The 17874-nt window shown below is 27.8% G+C and overlaps 2 protein-coding genes across 6 annotated transcripts in view; one reads left to right on the forward strand and one right to left on the reverse strand.

Annotated features, from left to right (window-relative positions):
- The window catches only part of ETHR (ecdysis triggering hormone receptor), a 94402-nt gene that overhangs the window by 46846 nt on the left and 29682 nt on the right, over window positions 1-17874 (reverse strand). The window contains exon 3 of one of the 4 annotated variants that reach the window (XR_846355.2): window positions 11305-12032. The exons of the other annotated variants lie outside the window; for them this stretch is intronic. The gene's annotated coding sequence lies outside the window, so the exon portion shown is untranslated. Of the gene's footprint in view, window positions 1-11304; window positions 12033-17874 lie in introns of those variants that run through there. 4 annotated transcript variants of the gene reach the window in all.
- Window positions 5095-17353, forward strand: LOC105147897 (uncharacterized). Of its 2 annotated transcripts, none has more exons than XM_087406746.1 (9): window positions 5095-7141; window positions 7186-7491; window positions 7657-7764; window positions 7959-8104; window positions 9189-9351; window positions 10529-10685; window positions 13525-13677; window positions 14418-14841; window positions 15210-17353. In XM_087406746.1, exons 2-9 carry the CDS (start codon window positions 7272-7274, stop codon window positions 15459-15461), a joined length of 1623 nt encoding a protein of 540 aa, XP_087262872.1. In that variant the 5' UTR covers window positions 5095-7141; window positions 7186-7271; the 3' UTR covers window positions 15462-17353. The 2 variants fall into 2 exon arrangements, with proteins under 2 accessions (XP_087262872.1, XP_011057533.1); XM_011059231.2 differs by having other exon boundaries at window positions 5095-7082.

Raw genomic sequence — 17874 nt, forward strand, 5'->3', positions numbered from 1 at the left:
CTATTTGTATTTACGATATGTACATCGACCATATTCAATATACTTATACAAATAGATATCTAGTTTTTCCGAATGGACATGCGTGTGAATTAATGTCGCCAAAACTCATGCGGCACAGATAACTAACGACATAATTTCAGTGATGCATACGGAAATCATTGGAAGAGCATTCTACGTTGTTAATGCAGCAGTAACATGTTACAGCGTTGCTATTAATGCATAATGGATGTTTCCTCTCATTCCAGAATTTTTGATACAGATATCAACTGATCTATTTTCTCGTGTCTTTAAAAATTTTAAATCGATATCTGTATCAAAAATTCTCGAATGATAGGAACATCTGTTATGCATCAATATTGCAACATCAATATTGTAGCATGTTACTGCTGCATTAACCTCCTACTTGGCAGTGAAATTTTCATTTTTCATCCTGGATCTTTGAATTTCAGTGCAGATTTTTATATTGTTCCGGATTGTACAAAAATTTGAAAAAATTCTTAAATACTTATAAAAGCTTTAATAACAAACTTTTACTGTCATAAAAATTAGATTGCATTTTACTTATTTTACAAATTAAAATTTTTCTACTAAAATTCGCAATTAAACTAATGACTGTGCTTTTAAATCCAATATTATCAGTAAAAGGTTACCAATAATGTACGATGTAGAAATACTAAGTTTAACAACAGTTTTTATCTTTAAATTTTTCATATTTCTGATCTGCATCTTATAATATTATTTTCTTTTGAGAAATATGAAAAACATTTATATAGTTTATTCATTTGATCTTCTCAAAAAATTATCTAAATTATATTATTATGAACTGACTTTATATGCAATGTTTATGTTTAATAATTACTTGAATGCTAGACTAACTTTTATGAATATAATTTTTAATCACTACAAGACGGGTACTGAGAACGTTCTCAGGACATTCTATTTCCGTCCCGCGAGATTTTAAGGACGTCCTGTAGAAGATTCCGAGGACGTCCTCGGAATCTCCTCTGGAGATTCGGAGTATATTCAGTACCCTGAATAACGTTACAACCACAATGAGAAATCTAATCAGCATCGTAGACATCGTGTATCATAAACTGTCACGTCAACATTAGCAGATTTTATTTATCAATACATCAATATAGAAAGACGTCGATGACGTTCACGCAGTTAAACTAGGTCACGTAATCAATGGTGCCAAATTCATACGAGAAATTCCTCGGGATTTCGCCAGCAATTTACAAATTCCCATGAGTCTGCCACGTATATGATACACGCAGGTTTTATGATTCGATAAGCTACTGCGTTTACAAATAGCTCTGTACGATTGTTTCAACCGTCGCAGATGTCTGAAAAATGGCTCTCGCGATAAAGCTTGGCACGATTCGGCAATGTGTTCGTAATAAATTAGACTCGTTAATCATGCATTCATTTTCGAATATTTATTCATTTAGCCAATCATTCATCCTGACTAAAAAAGCCGAAAAAATTTTGTTCTTGTCCTAGTTATTAATAATTAATATCAATTCACTATTTTTTATTATAAAACTGTACAAATGTATAAAATATATAAGAATAATCTCTCTCCTAGTTTTTCTTTTTAGTTTTCTATCTTTATTGATAAACAATCCTTTTTTATTCTTTGTAATATTTTTTTCATCACAAAAATTTTATAAAAAAAAGCACTTTAATAAAAGAGAACTGTAACTCTCTTATATTTTTTTATTAAATAAATCCTTCCAGAAATTAATAATTAATACTAACCAATTTAATACTGAAAGACAACAATTAATTACTTATTTTAAGTATTAAAAGCACTGTTCAGTATTACGAATAAGTAATTAATTACCGTTTTTCAATAATAAATTGATCATTGAACCGATCAGTATTAATTTGTGTAAAGAGAATGAAACAATATTAAAACACACTATTGTTCTCAATATTAAGCTGTCAATTTCCAATTTTACTCGTTTCTAAAAAGTATAGACGTCTAATCTATACATGTATGCTTGTACATTGTTGATGTAAGTAGGATCAGTGAATACCTGTGCTTAATTAAGAACGTGATCATATGTGTATGTGACAAATTTATTCAAGCTATCATTAAATTTTGCGTCGTGATTGTTTAACATTTTAACTGCGACAAACAATAAAGCATTTCGCAAATTGTCGATAAATAAAACAGAATTGCACTATAATTATGGCGCAAGCATTGTCCCGATTTATTATTTGTTTTGTATTAATCGACATAAAATAATAATGCAAATTAAAAGTGAAAAGCTTTCATTGATAATTCATTAAAAAATCTCATTCATTTCATTACATCTATCTATATAATATCTATGTATAATCTATATATTATTTCTGAGTAAACGGATAAAACATGTTATTCTTTCAACATTTTGCATCCGCGGATAACGACGTGCGATCGAAGAGACGATCAATGATTGCGCGTTTATTCGCGAAGAATGCAGTATTCTACTTATGCCGATCGCCTAGTCAATCAATCTTAGCATTGCCACTTGAGCGGTTGATGAATAATACGTAGGTGTATAACGGGGAGAGACTCAATTTCTCCATATTGGGTCACGCGCATGCAACACTCCGATCTCTCCAGCCAGCCGTGGCGCTTCCACGGCTGAAGATCCGTTGCACGTCGTTCTTGCTAAACGGCGCGAAAATTTTTTTATCCACATGCTAGTCGAGTGTGCCGACGGCTAGAGAAGCAACAACAAAGCTCGCAAAGCGACCCGATTATGCCGAGCAAAGAAAAATGTCGACGCGACAGTTATAATGAATGACAGCGAACGTAATTCAACGGTTTATCCATTAACCTCGTTTAATATTGGAACGCGTAATCATAAAACGCATTACACGAGAAGTTCAGGGTAAAAATAAATCTGTAAGAGATCCTTAAATTAAAAATTTATAAATATAATAGTTAAAGTCGCAAATTATCTATAAACTGGCTTCATCCCTACTCAATAAAAACATTAAACACTCAATAAAAACGTGTAATTAATGTTTTATTGCATCTTGGATGGATTCATAATAAGGCTATCGACAGTGAAAGGATTCACTTGCAATATTACGTTTTTTTTTTGTTGGAAAGTTTACGTAACGAAATCTAGGCCAGTCTTCATGTTTCCGGTCGATTACGGATAAACTTTCGCGGGCATTTGTCAACGTTAACGTTGCGGAGGCACCGCAATGTCGCAGCCGAAATCAGTCTCGCAAAAGAGTTATGACACGAAGATACTGACACCGATTTTTACGCGTGTGATCATTCAACGATGCATGTGAGAAGAGCGTTAGTTAAACGGGAATACACAGACCGGAATGGATGACTTCGCGTGTCTGTCTGCCCATCATAACTCTTGTCCTAGAATCTCAGGGTGATCTAAAACTAGTAACCATATCTTTTATTACTTCTATTAAATATTTTGGAATCAACTTTATTTGTTTTATTTTTAAAGCCACAGCATTTCATATCTTTCTCTTAACTTCTTTATTCAGATCAAAATTTCTTATTGTTAGTAGCATTAATATGTGTCCATTTTTCGCTAATATTCGTGATTGTAATACACTTGTCCTGAATCTATTCTTTTTACGAGCCAATGTCATATTTCAAACGTGTCGTGGAACACGTGATGGTATAAAGAAGTCATAAAGTAAATATTGAACGGATCGGAGCCAAAACTAGTATAATTTATCGACATTTGTGATTTCTCGCGATCAAATCAAATTACTTGTGATGACAAACAAAAGAAAAAAAGAGAGAAAATAAAAGAACTAAAAAAAACTAAAAAATTATTATATTAATCTAATACGTAAAATGTATTCTACATACATATAAAATTTTTTACTTATTTGTATCTTCTTACAATACCTTAACCCATATTAACTCTGTTCCAAATATTAATTTTGGAAGTGATCCACTTTAGCTCCATTAGCGATATCGCAAAATTGCAATAAATTTAGAATACGTCAGCGACAAGTTTGAAATATGTGTGAAGAAGTAAGATAATTGCTATCGTTATAGACAAATATATAATAACACTTAGATTTCTTAATGATAAGAAATTTCTAACGATTACGAAATCATAAATATTGTAACAGTTATCAACAAATTAGAAATGACAATTATTAATCTTATTCATTAAAAATCATTGTAATGTCTTAATTTGCATTGCAAAGAGTCTAAATTGTGTCATTTAACTTTGCTGCTGTGATTCTGACGTAATATTGATACCGTTAAAATAAACCCTCCTAAACCCAAATGTAATATGAGAGTAAAGTGGAGTTTGTAGGAAACATGAGAGGGATAAGTAAGTTTTCCATCGTTCTCTCTCCCGTCCCTTTTTCTCGCTGTAGCATATATACCTCACGAAGTTTAGCGTGAAACTACTCGCGTCGAGGATTCGTCAGAGGATTTATCGAACATCCGACGGACGTGTGGATAGAGATGGATAAAGATTGCAGGCTGTGTCTGCATCGACCTACAACTGGACAGTATGAGGATGTTTGAGATACGAGGAAGTCTCGCATCTCTAGCTTTTAAAAGTCCGCTACTGTTATTGTTGGTCCAATGCCAACATAAGTAATGGCTAGTACGGACGCAAATATATCCTTCCCCACTTTTTCTTATTTGCCTTTGAAGTGCAGAGATCGGTTTATGAACCGTCTGCATGCCTGATTAAAAGAATTATGACTCGATAGCGTAGTATGTCTATTTCATAGTGTAGGTCGCGCAAATACGATTTGTCTGTGCAATCATCTACATCAAAAAGTCTTGTCTAAATTATTTTCTCGTAAGCAAAACAAAACATTAATTAACGACGTTTCTTAATTGCCGTTCGGCATTTAGCCAAATTATATCTCATTCATCAATATGAATTCTTGTATGAAGAAATTAGATACATATAGAAAAGATGATACAATATACATGCATAATTTAATAATATTATACAGAATATTGCTCTTTAATAAAAAAAATAAGATATTAAAATTGAGATTTATTTAATCAAAGTATAAAAATAAGATATTAAAGATGAGATTTATTTAATCAAAGTATAAAACACTAATAATAATACAAAGCACTAATATAAACTTCTTATTTAAAATTATTTAAAAAAGATAAAGTGTTTACAATATCTTCAATCATATTCCGATATTCATAGTAATCTCAAATTATCATTATATATTCAATCATTGATTATAAGATAATGTAATCTTTTTGGGGCACTTTCATAGTTAAAATTATTTAAGTCCTTAGAGATTACTTGCAGAGTAGAGAATTACCCGACAAGTTGCTAAATAATATGCATTCATTACAATAAAATTATTAATATAACATTACAATGTGTAGTTATATTAAATATAATTTATTGTGATTTTTTAAATGATATAAAAATAGACTTATCTTTTAGAGGTCATAAGACTTATTTTATTTTTATTTTTTTTATAGATTATCTTACTATTTTTCCTCTATATTAGAATCATTATAAAAACATGTGCAATGTACAAATGTGTAATGTATAAATATATGGATATGTAAGAGTACGTGAGTATCAATATAAAAATTATGAACTTAAGCTTCCTAAGTTCGCTGAACCCAAATATACAGATCAATCATCCCTGCAGAAAAATAATTTATCATTATTGTTATTAAATAGTGGTGCCATCTCGTGCTGCTTAGGATTAATATTCACGCATAGTTGTACAATGTAGTCTACTTGATTTCTACCGCCATCTGTATTATCAATATTATCATGTGCGGAAAAATCCAAGATAATGTTTATCATTTTTTAAAACAAATCAAGGTAACAAACTGATATATTTGTCATCATTAAAAAAAATAATACTGCTCCCATAATCTTTCAAATTTCATATATTAATAAATTAAAAGAGATTCTCAAATCAAACTAATAAAAAAAATATTGTTATATAACATTTTCAAGTAATTAATAAAGTAAATTTTTATGAGAAAAATAAATAAAAAGCTAAAAATAAATTTTTTAATTTTTATTTGTTTATTTATTTTTTCTTTAACTGAAAGATTCATCGTAATTTATCTAACAATTTATAAATTTATGAACATCTATTCCTCAAAAATAAATTAGATTTTTATAATCTGACCTTGTTTTTTCTTATTTATTAACATTCAAAAATTCATTTATTTATTACTATAACTTTATTTATCAAACGGTATAATTACTGATACAAAAAATAAAAACAGAAAAAAATATAAAAGAAAAATCGCAAAAAAGATTTTGCAAAAACGTTTTTGGTATCCTAAAGAAAAGCAAATAAGTTAATTCAAAGAAAGGAATTTTTGAGAAACACATTTTGTTAGCCCAAAGTTTATCGACAATTTCATAAATGTAATAATTTAATAAAAAAGAATTTGTCAATAATTGTTTAATTTACTATTTTTAACTATGTTTAATACTAAACATATAAAAAAATACACAAGAAGAAGAAGCACAAAAAAATGTTCATTCGTATTATAATACGGAAAAAATAAAGACAACAAAGTATAATTTTGAAAAGCAGGTAATTTATCAAATTTTCTGTTTTAACTAATTTTATTATTTCTTATAAAATTGCTACTAAGAATTTATAAGGTTTATAATGTTTTCTGGTTTCCCGGGACGACTTAAAATGTTACATATTGAGAGCTTCTGCTATACAAGGACACGTTCAAAACCTTACAATTTCACATAATGCATATCGTATCAGTACCTTGTAAAGCTTCCGGATTTCAATATCAAGATCTGCAATTGAAGCGAATAGTTTAACAAGATTTGTCACAAGAGACGTTACATCGTGATACGTTTCAAACAGAATTACATATTGTGGATTAGTTTATTTCTCACACACGAACTTCAACCTTTTTTCCTTCCCATCTCCATGTATAATATAATCGTATTAATAATTATGAACCTACGAGGAAGTAATCATATTGCGGATATTCATTTAAAAATAAAAGAATGATTACGCTTTAAACGGCGATTATTTATTAACTTTCATTGTAGTGACTGTGATTAACTTGATGAAAAAAATTGGTAATTATTTTTACGCCGGTGAGTCGTGCAACGTGTGATAAAAAATTGTATTTATTCATTTAATATTATCATTATTGGTACGTCTATCTATATATTTTACTATAATAAAAAATATATACAGGGTAGAGAACGCGCGTTCACGTCTTATAATTTGGAATACCTCAGAACAATTGATTCCATCTCTATTGATCTGTTGTCTTGAGACTCATGGGAGTTCCACGAATTTGGTACGTAATCTTCGTGGTGATCGCCGCGTGTACCTGCGGTGCACGTACAAAATGTAGCGAAATAGTGCAAATTTCATTTCTAACAAGCATGCACGATGATCCATCGTGTACAATGCTATCGCCGGCAGGTGTTATGCTTTATGAGGCCGCCAAGCTTCTCGCAGAGATTCACAACAACAAAACCGACGGATTTGAAATCGGTAAAGTATGAAGTAGAATAATTCATTTCGATTAAACATATTGTAATATTGAATATCAAATCATTTCCCGAATATACGCTATTAAACGGACAATAATTCCAATACAAAGCAAAATGCAATATAGTTAAATAAAAAATTCAACTATGAAACAAAATATTTGTATAGAAATTACCATTGTGGATACATGCGGAAATATAACAGGTGCTCTGAAAGCGATGATGAAAGCTTTAGTATGGGCAGATGTCAACTGTTTGCATCCACCTTATTATCTAGGTAGGAACAATGACTGTCTCTTTATACGAATATTTGATTACTAATTTTCGAAAGATCATTACATCGATTGACAAAAGTTCTTTCATAAACTAGAGTACATAGCTAATGAAAATATTATACCTTTACAAATATAAAGTTTATATCTCTTAGGTACTTACGTAATCATTTTATTTATGTATCTCATAATTATATAGGAATTATCGGACCGGATACTATGACCAACATCGAGGCGATATACAAAATAACTTCGATATTGAAAGTGCCGCATATTATCAAGAAACCATCAATTTCTCCCTATTTGCACCCTTTAATGGAGGAATCGAACTCCTATTTAGTGGAGGTTTGTTATTAATTAATTACTAAATAAACTCGTAAATTAATCATTAAATAAACTCGAGAATAAAGTTTTATTCTATAAACAGTATAAACTGAAGATGTGAGGATAGTTCGATTAAAGTCTAATAATTAACTGTGATGCTGAGCTTATTGTAATATTTGCATAATGCATGCAGTTTATCCTTACGCAAGCATTTGTATTAGAACAATATTGAAATGCGTCTGACAGTATACATACAAATATACTAATTATGCTATTGAGTTTAATTATTAGGTGTTGGAATTAATTCGTAGCGTTTTACAAGTGATGGGAAGTACTTTCATTAATGTATTTTTTAATGCTCATGTGAAATAAATAACATTCTTTCATTAAAAACGCTACGAATTAATTCCAACACCTAATACAATACACATACTGCTTCTTCACCCAATTTTATTTTTATTATATGTTCCAAATTTTAATAGCAAAAATTGATTTTATATCAAAAATTCAAGTTCATTCAAAGTTTTTATATCACATTCTTTATCACATTCTCTATCATAAGTTGTATTATTTCATATAAAAAATTATAGCGTATACACAATCATAATATATATTAGGTGTTGGAATTAATTCGTAGCGTTTTACAAGAGATGGGAAGTACTTTCATTAATGTATTTTTTAATGCTCATGTGAAATAAATAACATTCTTTCATTAAAAAACGCTACGAATTAATTCCAACACCTAATACAATAGTTGAATTGTATTAGTCCGATTGGATATTAAATAAGATATGTAAATACAAAAAATAATAACTCGGCATTTAAATATTTAGTGTTTTTATTACCGCAGAATACGAGCATATGTTCCTATTTTAGATGCATACACAAGTGACTGGATCATTATTTATTTTATATTGTTTGAATGTTTACACTTTTATATCCGTTATTTTCTTTGTTAATAACATTTTTATATAAATGTTATTTCATTATGCTTGCCATAATGGTTAATAGAGATAAATTTGAAATTTGTCTAATTCCACGCGCTACTTTATATTAATCAACGATTTGATTGAGATATATTATATTATTATTATCTCTTTTGTAGGGAATCTTGAAAATGATAGAAATTTTAAAATGGAAATCCTTCACATTAGTAACTAAAGTTGATGATGAAAACGATGATGACATACAAAATATTACAAAGAAGCTGACGGTAAATGCCATAGCGAACAATTTGTGTGTTATAATCCATGATAACGATAAAGAAGGTACGAAACTATGTTTTTATTTTCTGTATATAAAATATCTTATTTTCTGTATATAAAATATCTCTCTTCTAGCATAATATTTTTTAATTATGTGAAGTATATATCACAAAAAAGTTTTTATAATAAAATTTATAATAAATTTTAGATTTTTTAAAATATCGCGTGATTAAAGTATCATTTATATGCCTAGATATAGAATATTAATGATGCAATTTTTTTTATGAATATCTTTGATATTTCATATATAATAATTATTATTAAACTTTAATAAGTATTTAAAGATAATACGATAAATTATAATAGATCTCTTTTAAATTTGGTATTATATCAATGCCTGAGCCGTAGAAGATGCTATATCGAGAAAAACATGAAGAAAGGTTTACATCAAGAAATGAATAAAAAGTGTCTATTTCGCATAAGGCATGAATATCGGCTTATATTGGAACGCATACGAGTACGATTTATATCGAGAAAATGAGAAGAACGATTCAAGCAGGTTCAAGTCGCATTAAAGAAAAGGTTACATAGCGCAATATATTTTCTTCTAAATTTTATAGTGGCATAACTGAAAACAGGAATCGTGTTGATTTTCAATCTTATTTCTGGCACTCATTTATTCATACATTATTCAATTTTCTGTAACTAAATTTGTGTCATTTATAAATAGTGAATATATTGCGCTATATAGACTCTTCTAATTTTATGTGACTTGAACCATTCTTCTTTTCTCGATAACGTACTTCGTATACGTTTCGGCAACACAATCGGTCTTCACGCTTCATGAAATAGACTGCTTTTCATTCATTTCTTGACAGAAACTTTTCTTCATATTTTTTTCGATGTAGCACTTTCTACGGCTCAGACGTCATACAGAATGTAGTCTACGTAGATTTTTCTTTTCATCATATACTAATGTGAAAAAATTTCTAGTGTTAAATATATTTTAAATATATTAATAGCAAGCAAAACTTTGAATCAAAATTTTATTGTAGTAAAATTCATTTAAAATTGTTTTTTAAAATTTAAGATTTAAAATAAATTTTTGTTTATATTCCAATTTATCTTTGATTCAATATGTTTCTTTTAATTTAAAAATTTCTTTTAGCTCAAAAATTAAAAATGATTTATATATAAGATTTTCAAATTAATATATATTTTATTAATTTTGTTGGTATAGATTATACGTCACATATTATACATATTGGAAAACCCGAAGATAATTTTTTTAATGAACTTACAAATGCAACCATAATAATTATCAGCGAGAGAAATTTAAAAAATTACTTGAATCATATAGATTCAACTAACACTATATTGCTTTTAGAAGATTCTAGGTAAGTACAAATTGTTTTTATAAAATTTATTTACAAATTTCGTATGCTTTACATACTTAATTTAAAAAAAAAAGAATACGTCTTTATCGATAGAAACTTTTTGTTATAATAATTTTCTCGTTAAAATAATTTTTAATCAAATTTAATCAAATATATTAGTTTATTTTATATATTTTAACATTTTAAACAGTTATTGTATAATTTAAAAGATCATTAAATGCGTTAATAAACATAAATTTTTTTATGGGTAAAAGAAGAATGTTTTCAACTTATTTAAACCCTAAATTAAATTGTGCAGTATATTAAATTGTATAATATCATATAATTTCGTATTTATTTATATCTTTAACGTACCTTTTTATAATCTCATTATAAACTGCTTAAAATGAGTATATAAATTATGTACAGGCGGTATATTTCTCAATTATCATTTTTTTATTATTTTTTATTAATTACAAATCGTTTGATGAAGTTACGTGCACTATGCTAATTAGTATTGCATTAGAGCGAGATAAAATGAGAAAACATCAATATCGAGATTTATTCTAGATAAAAATGAATGACTAATAAAATTTTCTCGTTTCAATAGCCGATATTCTTTCTTTTCAAGATTTTAGAATTTTATTTCTAGATGTTTGAAATTATAGACTTCACGTTTTATTTATTTGAAATGTTCAATTATATAATGAGACAGTACATTCATTGTAACTGATATGGATCTAATTTTTTCAAGATAAGATGAGAAAAAACAAATGACGCATAATAATAGGAAATGTTATTTTAAATGAGACAAAAAATTCTCAGACGATATTCCAAGATTTTTGTCTCAAAATACATCATTAATGCTAATGAATTACTGATCATAATTACGCATATACATAGAAACGGAATAATATAAAAGGTTATCCATTGTAAATTACAACGGATTTTAATGCAACTAAAGTGACTCGTTACACGTAATTAATGAAATTGAATTTTTGTGTCACTGACATTGTTGCGTTGGCATTGTAATATTTCACTATTATTAGAAACATTGGAGATTTTTCTCATTGAAAATGCACATATATTCCTCATTATTATTACTAGCTTCACTTTAATCATTAGTAACATCTAACTACATTTACTAAAATAATTTTACATCAATCGTGTGTCGTGCCAATTACGCAACTAAACTGCCATGTATAAAAAATACACGCCTGAAATCACGATTTCTACTTCCGTCGAATGTATCGGATTCAATCGAGGTTAAGGATCCTAGATAAATCACGGTGAATTGCTAGTACCCTTGCTTTTTTCCCAGCACTTTAACGTTTCACTCTCCGGAACAGCAGCCGCGCCGAGGCCATCCTTAAATCAACGTAAAAAAATCTCGTTTACTCTCTGTAAATCGCATATGTTCTATTTTACAGAAAATATTGTAAATATGAAGATACAGATCACAATTTTTTAACTTTTAAAACTTATTTTCATTCAAATATAAAATTCATTCGTATTAGTTACCTAAATTAATTTTATCATTTTACATCTATTTGCAATAATGTTTTTACTGTTAAAAGTATCTTTGGAATTTTTTTTCATAAAAATATCAGAATGTCGGTTAAAATATTTTTCAATTCAACAGGCATTTATATTGTTTTAAAGCAATAGCATCAACTTTTGTTTCTTTTTTGTAAATTTTTCAATAATTTTCTTTATCATTTTCTTTATCATTCTTTCTGAATACGAAAAGTCAAAAAATTGAAATTATAAAGAAAGCTCGTATTTTTGAAGTTCCTAATTGGAAAAAGAAAAAATTTATAAATTTATTCATAGATTACATATATATTCGTACAGTGCACACTTATACGAAATATACGCATAAAAAAAGCATGCAAAAAACATTTGCATCGGTATATGATATGATAGCTCAATTTTTCTGTGTTGTTTTTGTGCTCTTTACAATAAATTAATGCATTTATGTATATATAATACTATTGCATTCACCATTTATTTTTTTTATATAACATGATATTTAATGTTACTTGGACATTAAGAAATAAAAAAAATAAAATAAGTTGTCTTGACTGTGTTCCAAAATTGATTGCTAGCTCGGCAGGTACGTCGTCATAAAAATGCTACTAACAACTTTCCAATTTTAGTAAATATGCAATTGGTATACGAATACGCATTTCAAATTGAAACGATACTCGCCATCTTGGATGCTGTAGCTGCTTCACCTTTTCAGCCGCAGCAGCCGCAGCAGAAAACGACAAACAAAATTAGTAACGTTTTTACTCTCTCGCAGCACTGACACAGCGTGCTACGACGATTTTTGAAACGGTGTTGATAGTGCTGCTAGCGCTGGCAAACAATTTTGGAACACAGCCCTTGTAGATTTATTCTATAACATGGTACCAATTATTATAACAAGTTTGGACTCAATGTTTAAGCATTGCGTTTAAAATAAAATCAGTTATAAAAATATAACGATATGAAATCAATTATATAATTCGTGTTTGGTACGATACGACTAAATACGAGTATATATGTACATACATGTGTGTATGTACATACATTAATATGTATATACTTAAAACCGCTTCAAGTGAACAATTTAGATATACAATTCACGTCAAATTTTTCTTCGAAAAAGAAAAGAACATTATAAAAAAAAATTCAATATGAAATAGATTGTCTAAAGTAGACCTAAGAGGAAAATAAGAAATATCATATCTTTAGTAGTCTGGGAAAATTAAATTTATTTCGACAATATTTCTGTTTTACAAAGTATAATAATAAATATAAATATTTTTAATTTTCAAATATAACAGGGATATTTCATTAAACTCTTTTTTTATAGAAATGTAATTAATGGTCTTGAGTGGAGAGTTGAGAATTCGCAATGGTGGGCACCCGATAACGGTTTGGGAAGATATGATGCCGAGGAATTGAAACGAGTCAGATGGTTAGAAAATGCTATAAAAATTTACGTAAAAGCTTTAAATGCATTATGGTGAGCACTGAAAAATTTCTATTATTTGATGGTGATTATATTATAAATAATAACATTTAATTTAGTAGCTTTTGTAAGTCAAGAATAATTAAAAAAGCTATCAATTTAATAGATTTATAGCTGACTATAAGCATGATTAAATAATCGCAGTTATCTCTGCAGAGTTAGACAAAGATTTATGAAACGTTGTACACAAAAACGGAATATCATATTTTATGCACATACATATATATAATATTGATAATCTATTGTGTGTGTGTATATATATGTATATATATATATATATATATATATATATATATATATAATATTAAAAATTCATTGTGTGCTTAAGGGAAGGTTTTATTGGTATCAATTAAATTTATAAGTAGTAGTAAAAAGTTAATTTAATCTATAAAATCAATTAGTCAATTAACGAGTAGTCAATGATTAACTAAATAATTAATTAGAAATCTTATTTATTAAATATTATTAAATGGCAAGCCAACGATAGTTACCATTAATTGACTATTCATTAGTTAACCAATTGATTTTATAAGTTAAAACTAACTTTTTTCTTTTTATATTTAAAAAGAAAAAAACCTGAATTAAAAAAATTATATTTAAACGTTAATAAAATTAATCGACATCAGTAAGACTTTTTCTTAGGCACTCAATAAATCTTTAATTATGTCATAAGTGCAATTTAACACTATTACAACTTTTTGCATAAGATTGAATCCATCGATTACATTTTACAGCAAAAACAAAAAATGCAACAATCAAATAAATGCTTTAGAGTGGAATCACATGGTGTCGAACATGTTAATGACACATAACAAGGAATCGGAAGCAGCACCAAAGTTTCTTAATCTGTTTATGAAAAAGAAAACAAGTAATCTAGAACGTTTGGGTGATATAGTTGTTCACCAAAATAAAACAAAAGTTTATTGGAATAAGAGTAAAATGAACGAAAAAGAAAAGAACGTTACGGAGAAAACTGAGAAAAATTACGGAGCGCCAAGAAACAATAACAATATGTCATATATATTTAGAGAACTTTTAAAAGAAGAAAATGAACCGCAATCAAGATGCGCTACAGCTATCAAAGAAATTAAGATAAAGAATAATGAGGCGACACAAGTTTTAGTTTCGGGAATGAGCGATAACGAGTGGTGGACAATGGTAGCGTTTTTTAGCATTATTTTATGTAAATAATCTCTGAGATTCCTTAATTTAAAAAAGCATTTTTAAAACTTCATATATATCAAAATTATAAATTACGCAATAAATTAAAATTATTGTTTTTGTAATAGATTATGTATTAAAAAAAAATTCCGAAATATTGTCAAAAAATTTTCTCTTTTGTAGATAATAATTTCTCAAAAATTATACTTTTCAAAATATCTTAGAAATTAATATTCATCTTTGCACATTATATAAAAAGAATTATTTCTATTAAAAAATAAGGCATTTTTTTTAGAACTTCTAGCTTTCTTTTACGAAAAGTTAGAAGTTCAAAAATGTAAATATAACTAATTTCCACATTACAGGTATGTACGGTAAGCGGCGTAGGAATCGCGATGTTTCTGGTGGGAATTCTCGCTGTTTATCTTATCTATACGAACGTGCAGAAGCCAAAGTGTGCCAAGAATAAAAATCACTTGGATAGAGATACCAGTTTAAGAAGAATGAGCAATGATAGGGAATTACCGACGACCATAACCACCCGTAACCAACGAGTATTGCGTAGTCCACATAGAAGAGGCAGCGACAAGAGCGTTATATCGGAAAAAAGCGTTTAACACGAATGCGAGTCGCATTAATAATAAATAAAGCAAGCATTTCTAGTGAAACAGAAAAAAAATTTACTTTAAAAGCGTACGCAAAATTCATTATCTTATTTTATTGTGAACATGTTTTCTAGTGACATTCATGATCTACATTGCTAATCTAATTGATCATCATAAAATATTCTTTATAATATATATAAATTTTAGATAGATATTTTCTTTTGTTGTAATTTATTTATTGCACTCGATGCAATACGAGTTCCTCGTAATTGATCTATGTAATAATAAATATTATTCTGCAGTATTTTCGGAAGCATATCTACATTCTATTTTGATAATGTATCAACGAACTAAACGAACTAAACAAACCATCCATAGCATCAATGCATACTAGCATTACTTTTTTTAAATTTATAGATCTTTAAAGTCATGAAAAATGGCATTTTCAATAAATTTATTGAAGGATGACTGATTTAACGATTTGAGCAAAGCCCTTTCGAATAACATATCAGTTAATATTCGATAGAGAGAAGAACGATCTTCAAGGTAAAAAGTAAACTTAGAGTATTTTGCTTCTACGTTTGGTTCTGTGAGATCAAAAGAAATGTTAAACGATCTATCAAATATCAGCAGTTCCATTACAGAAAGAAACAAATTCTTCCAAACTTCCCGATATCAATGATTTTGACAGCGAATACGATAGTTACCACTGATATCTTTGTATAGAGTTATTATGAAATTACAAATATTTCTTTTTACAATTATTTATGATTAATGTTCATTACCATTTTTTAAATGCAACAGAATTTTGAGAAATTTATTAAAATATCGAATTGAAATTCAACAAGTTGTTATATTTTTGTAATGTTTAAATAATATATAATAGTTATTGATATTCCATTAATATCAAGATACCCCTTCGATTTATCTCGAATTATTTAAATACTCGCACATTTTTAGTTAAATTCAAGTATTTACTCAATAGATAAGATACTCAAATTAAAAAAATATAAATTCTTCTCAAAAATGTATTCAAATTGATAAAAATTAAAATCTATTAAATAACATCTTACAATATGCGCATGTATTTTACTAAAATAATATAAATTATTACACGCACACACACACGCGCGCGCGCGCGCAATTAATACTAATGTTCCTAGATTTGCGAGATATCCAGTACCTAGAAATGATTTCTTAAAAGGAATCAAAAGTTAAACAATGAAATTTACATATTCGCTACTACACTTTCTTCAACATTAATCAACATAAACGTATTTTATTATCATTAACATAGTACTAATACAATTACTAATATCAATGGAAGAACATAATAGAAGAAGAAGAAAATCTCTCTAAAACATGTTATTTAATTAATATCATTATTCGACTTTAAAATATTCATAGTAGTTGTTGCCAACTATTGTTTCTGAGAACATGTTGAGAAAACCTAAATGTATTATAATTTCTATAACAGAAATTCCCAACTTTCAACAGAGCATTAAAATAAAAAAATTTTGCGAATATAATCTCAGGTATTATTAAAGAATAATTCTCCACGTTGAACATTGTTTCTACTCTCTACCGATACAAACTACGCATTTGTTAGTTTTACTTGACGTGAGGGACAATGATAACACTCCCTCACTGAGAGTAATTGCATTAGGAAAAACGAGGAAAAAATGTTCACAATTGTTTTTAATAAATATTCAATGCAAAATAAATCTTTGAAATATCCGTTAATAAATATTTAACATGTTGCAGAATTTAAGATAATTTAAAATAACTAGAGATATAAAAAAACGATATTTTTTACTTCGAAGAAAAGTATCAAGTAAAAAACTAGTTTTTTACTGTAAAAAATGTGTATGTAGAAAAAGAAATAAAATTCATTTTTCTTGTTATTTCGCGATATCTTTTAATATACTTTTGTCTTTATAATTTTATATGAAAGCGGAAATATGTATTATTGGCTATTGCAATTCTTGATAATAGGTTAATAAGTCTGTTTGCGTTGCTTGTACTCTTTGCATTCAGCATCTATGTGCTTTCTTTTTTTTCAACGCCCGAATCTATTTTTCTAATCGTAAGTGCAAAAATTAAATTAAATTATCTTTAAAATTAAATTATCTTTAAGTGCAAAAATTTTGGGGATTTCAAGCAATGCGACAGACTTAAATAACCTAAAAAAAATATCCGAGTAAAAAATTATCAAAATCAAAGAAAAAGAACCATTAATTTCCAAGTTTTTTACTCTAAAATTTTAGTATTTTTCCATCGTTCACATCTCTAAAACATTTTACAGAAAATGAGATAAAATTGTAAAATAAATTTTATAGAACTCTCAATATTAAAAAATAATATTACAATAAAATAAGTAAATGAGAGCATTTGCTCGTTTTATTGTAATATTATTTTTTGAGAT

This window comes from Acromyrmex echinatior, chromosome 5 (genome assembly GCF_024713525.1).
Source record: "Acromyrmex echinatior isolate Ae372 chromosome 5, ASM2471352v2, whole genome shotgun sequence".
NCBI lineage: Eukaryota > Metazoa > Arthropoda > Insecta > Hymenoptera > Formicidae > Acromyrmex > Acromyrmex echinatior.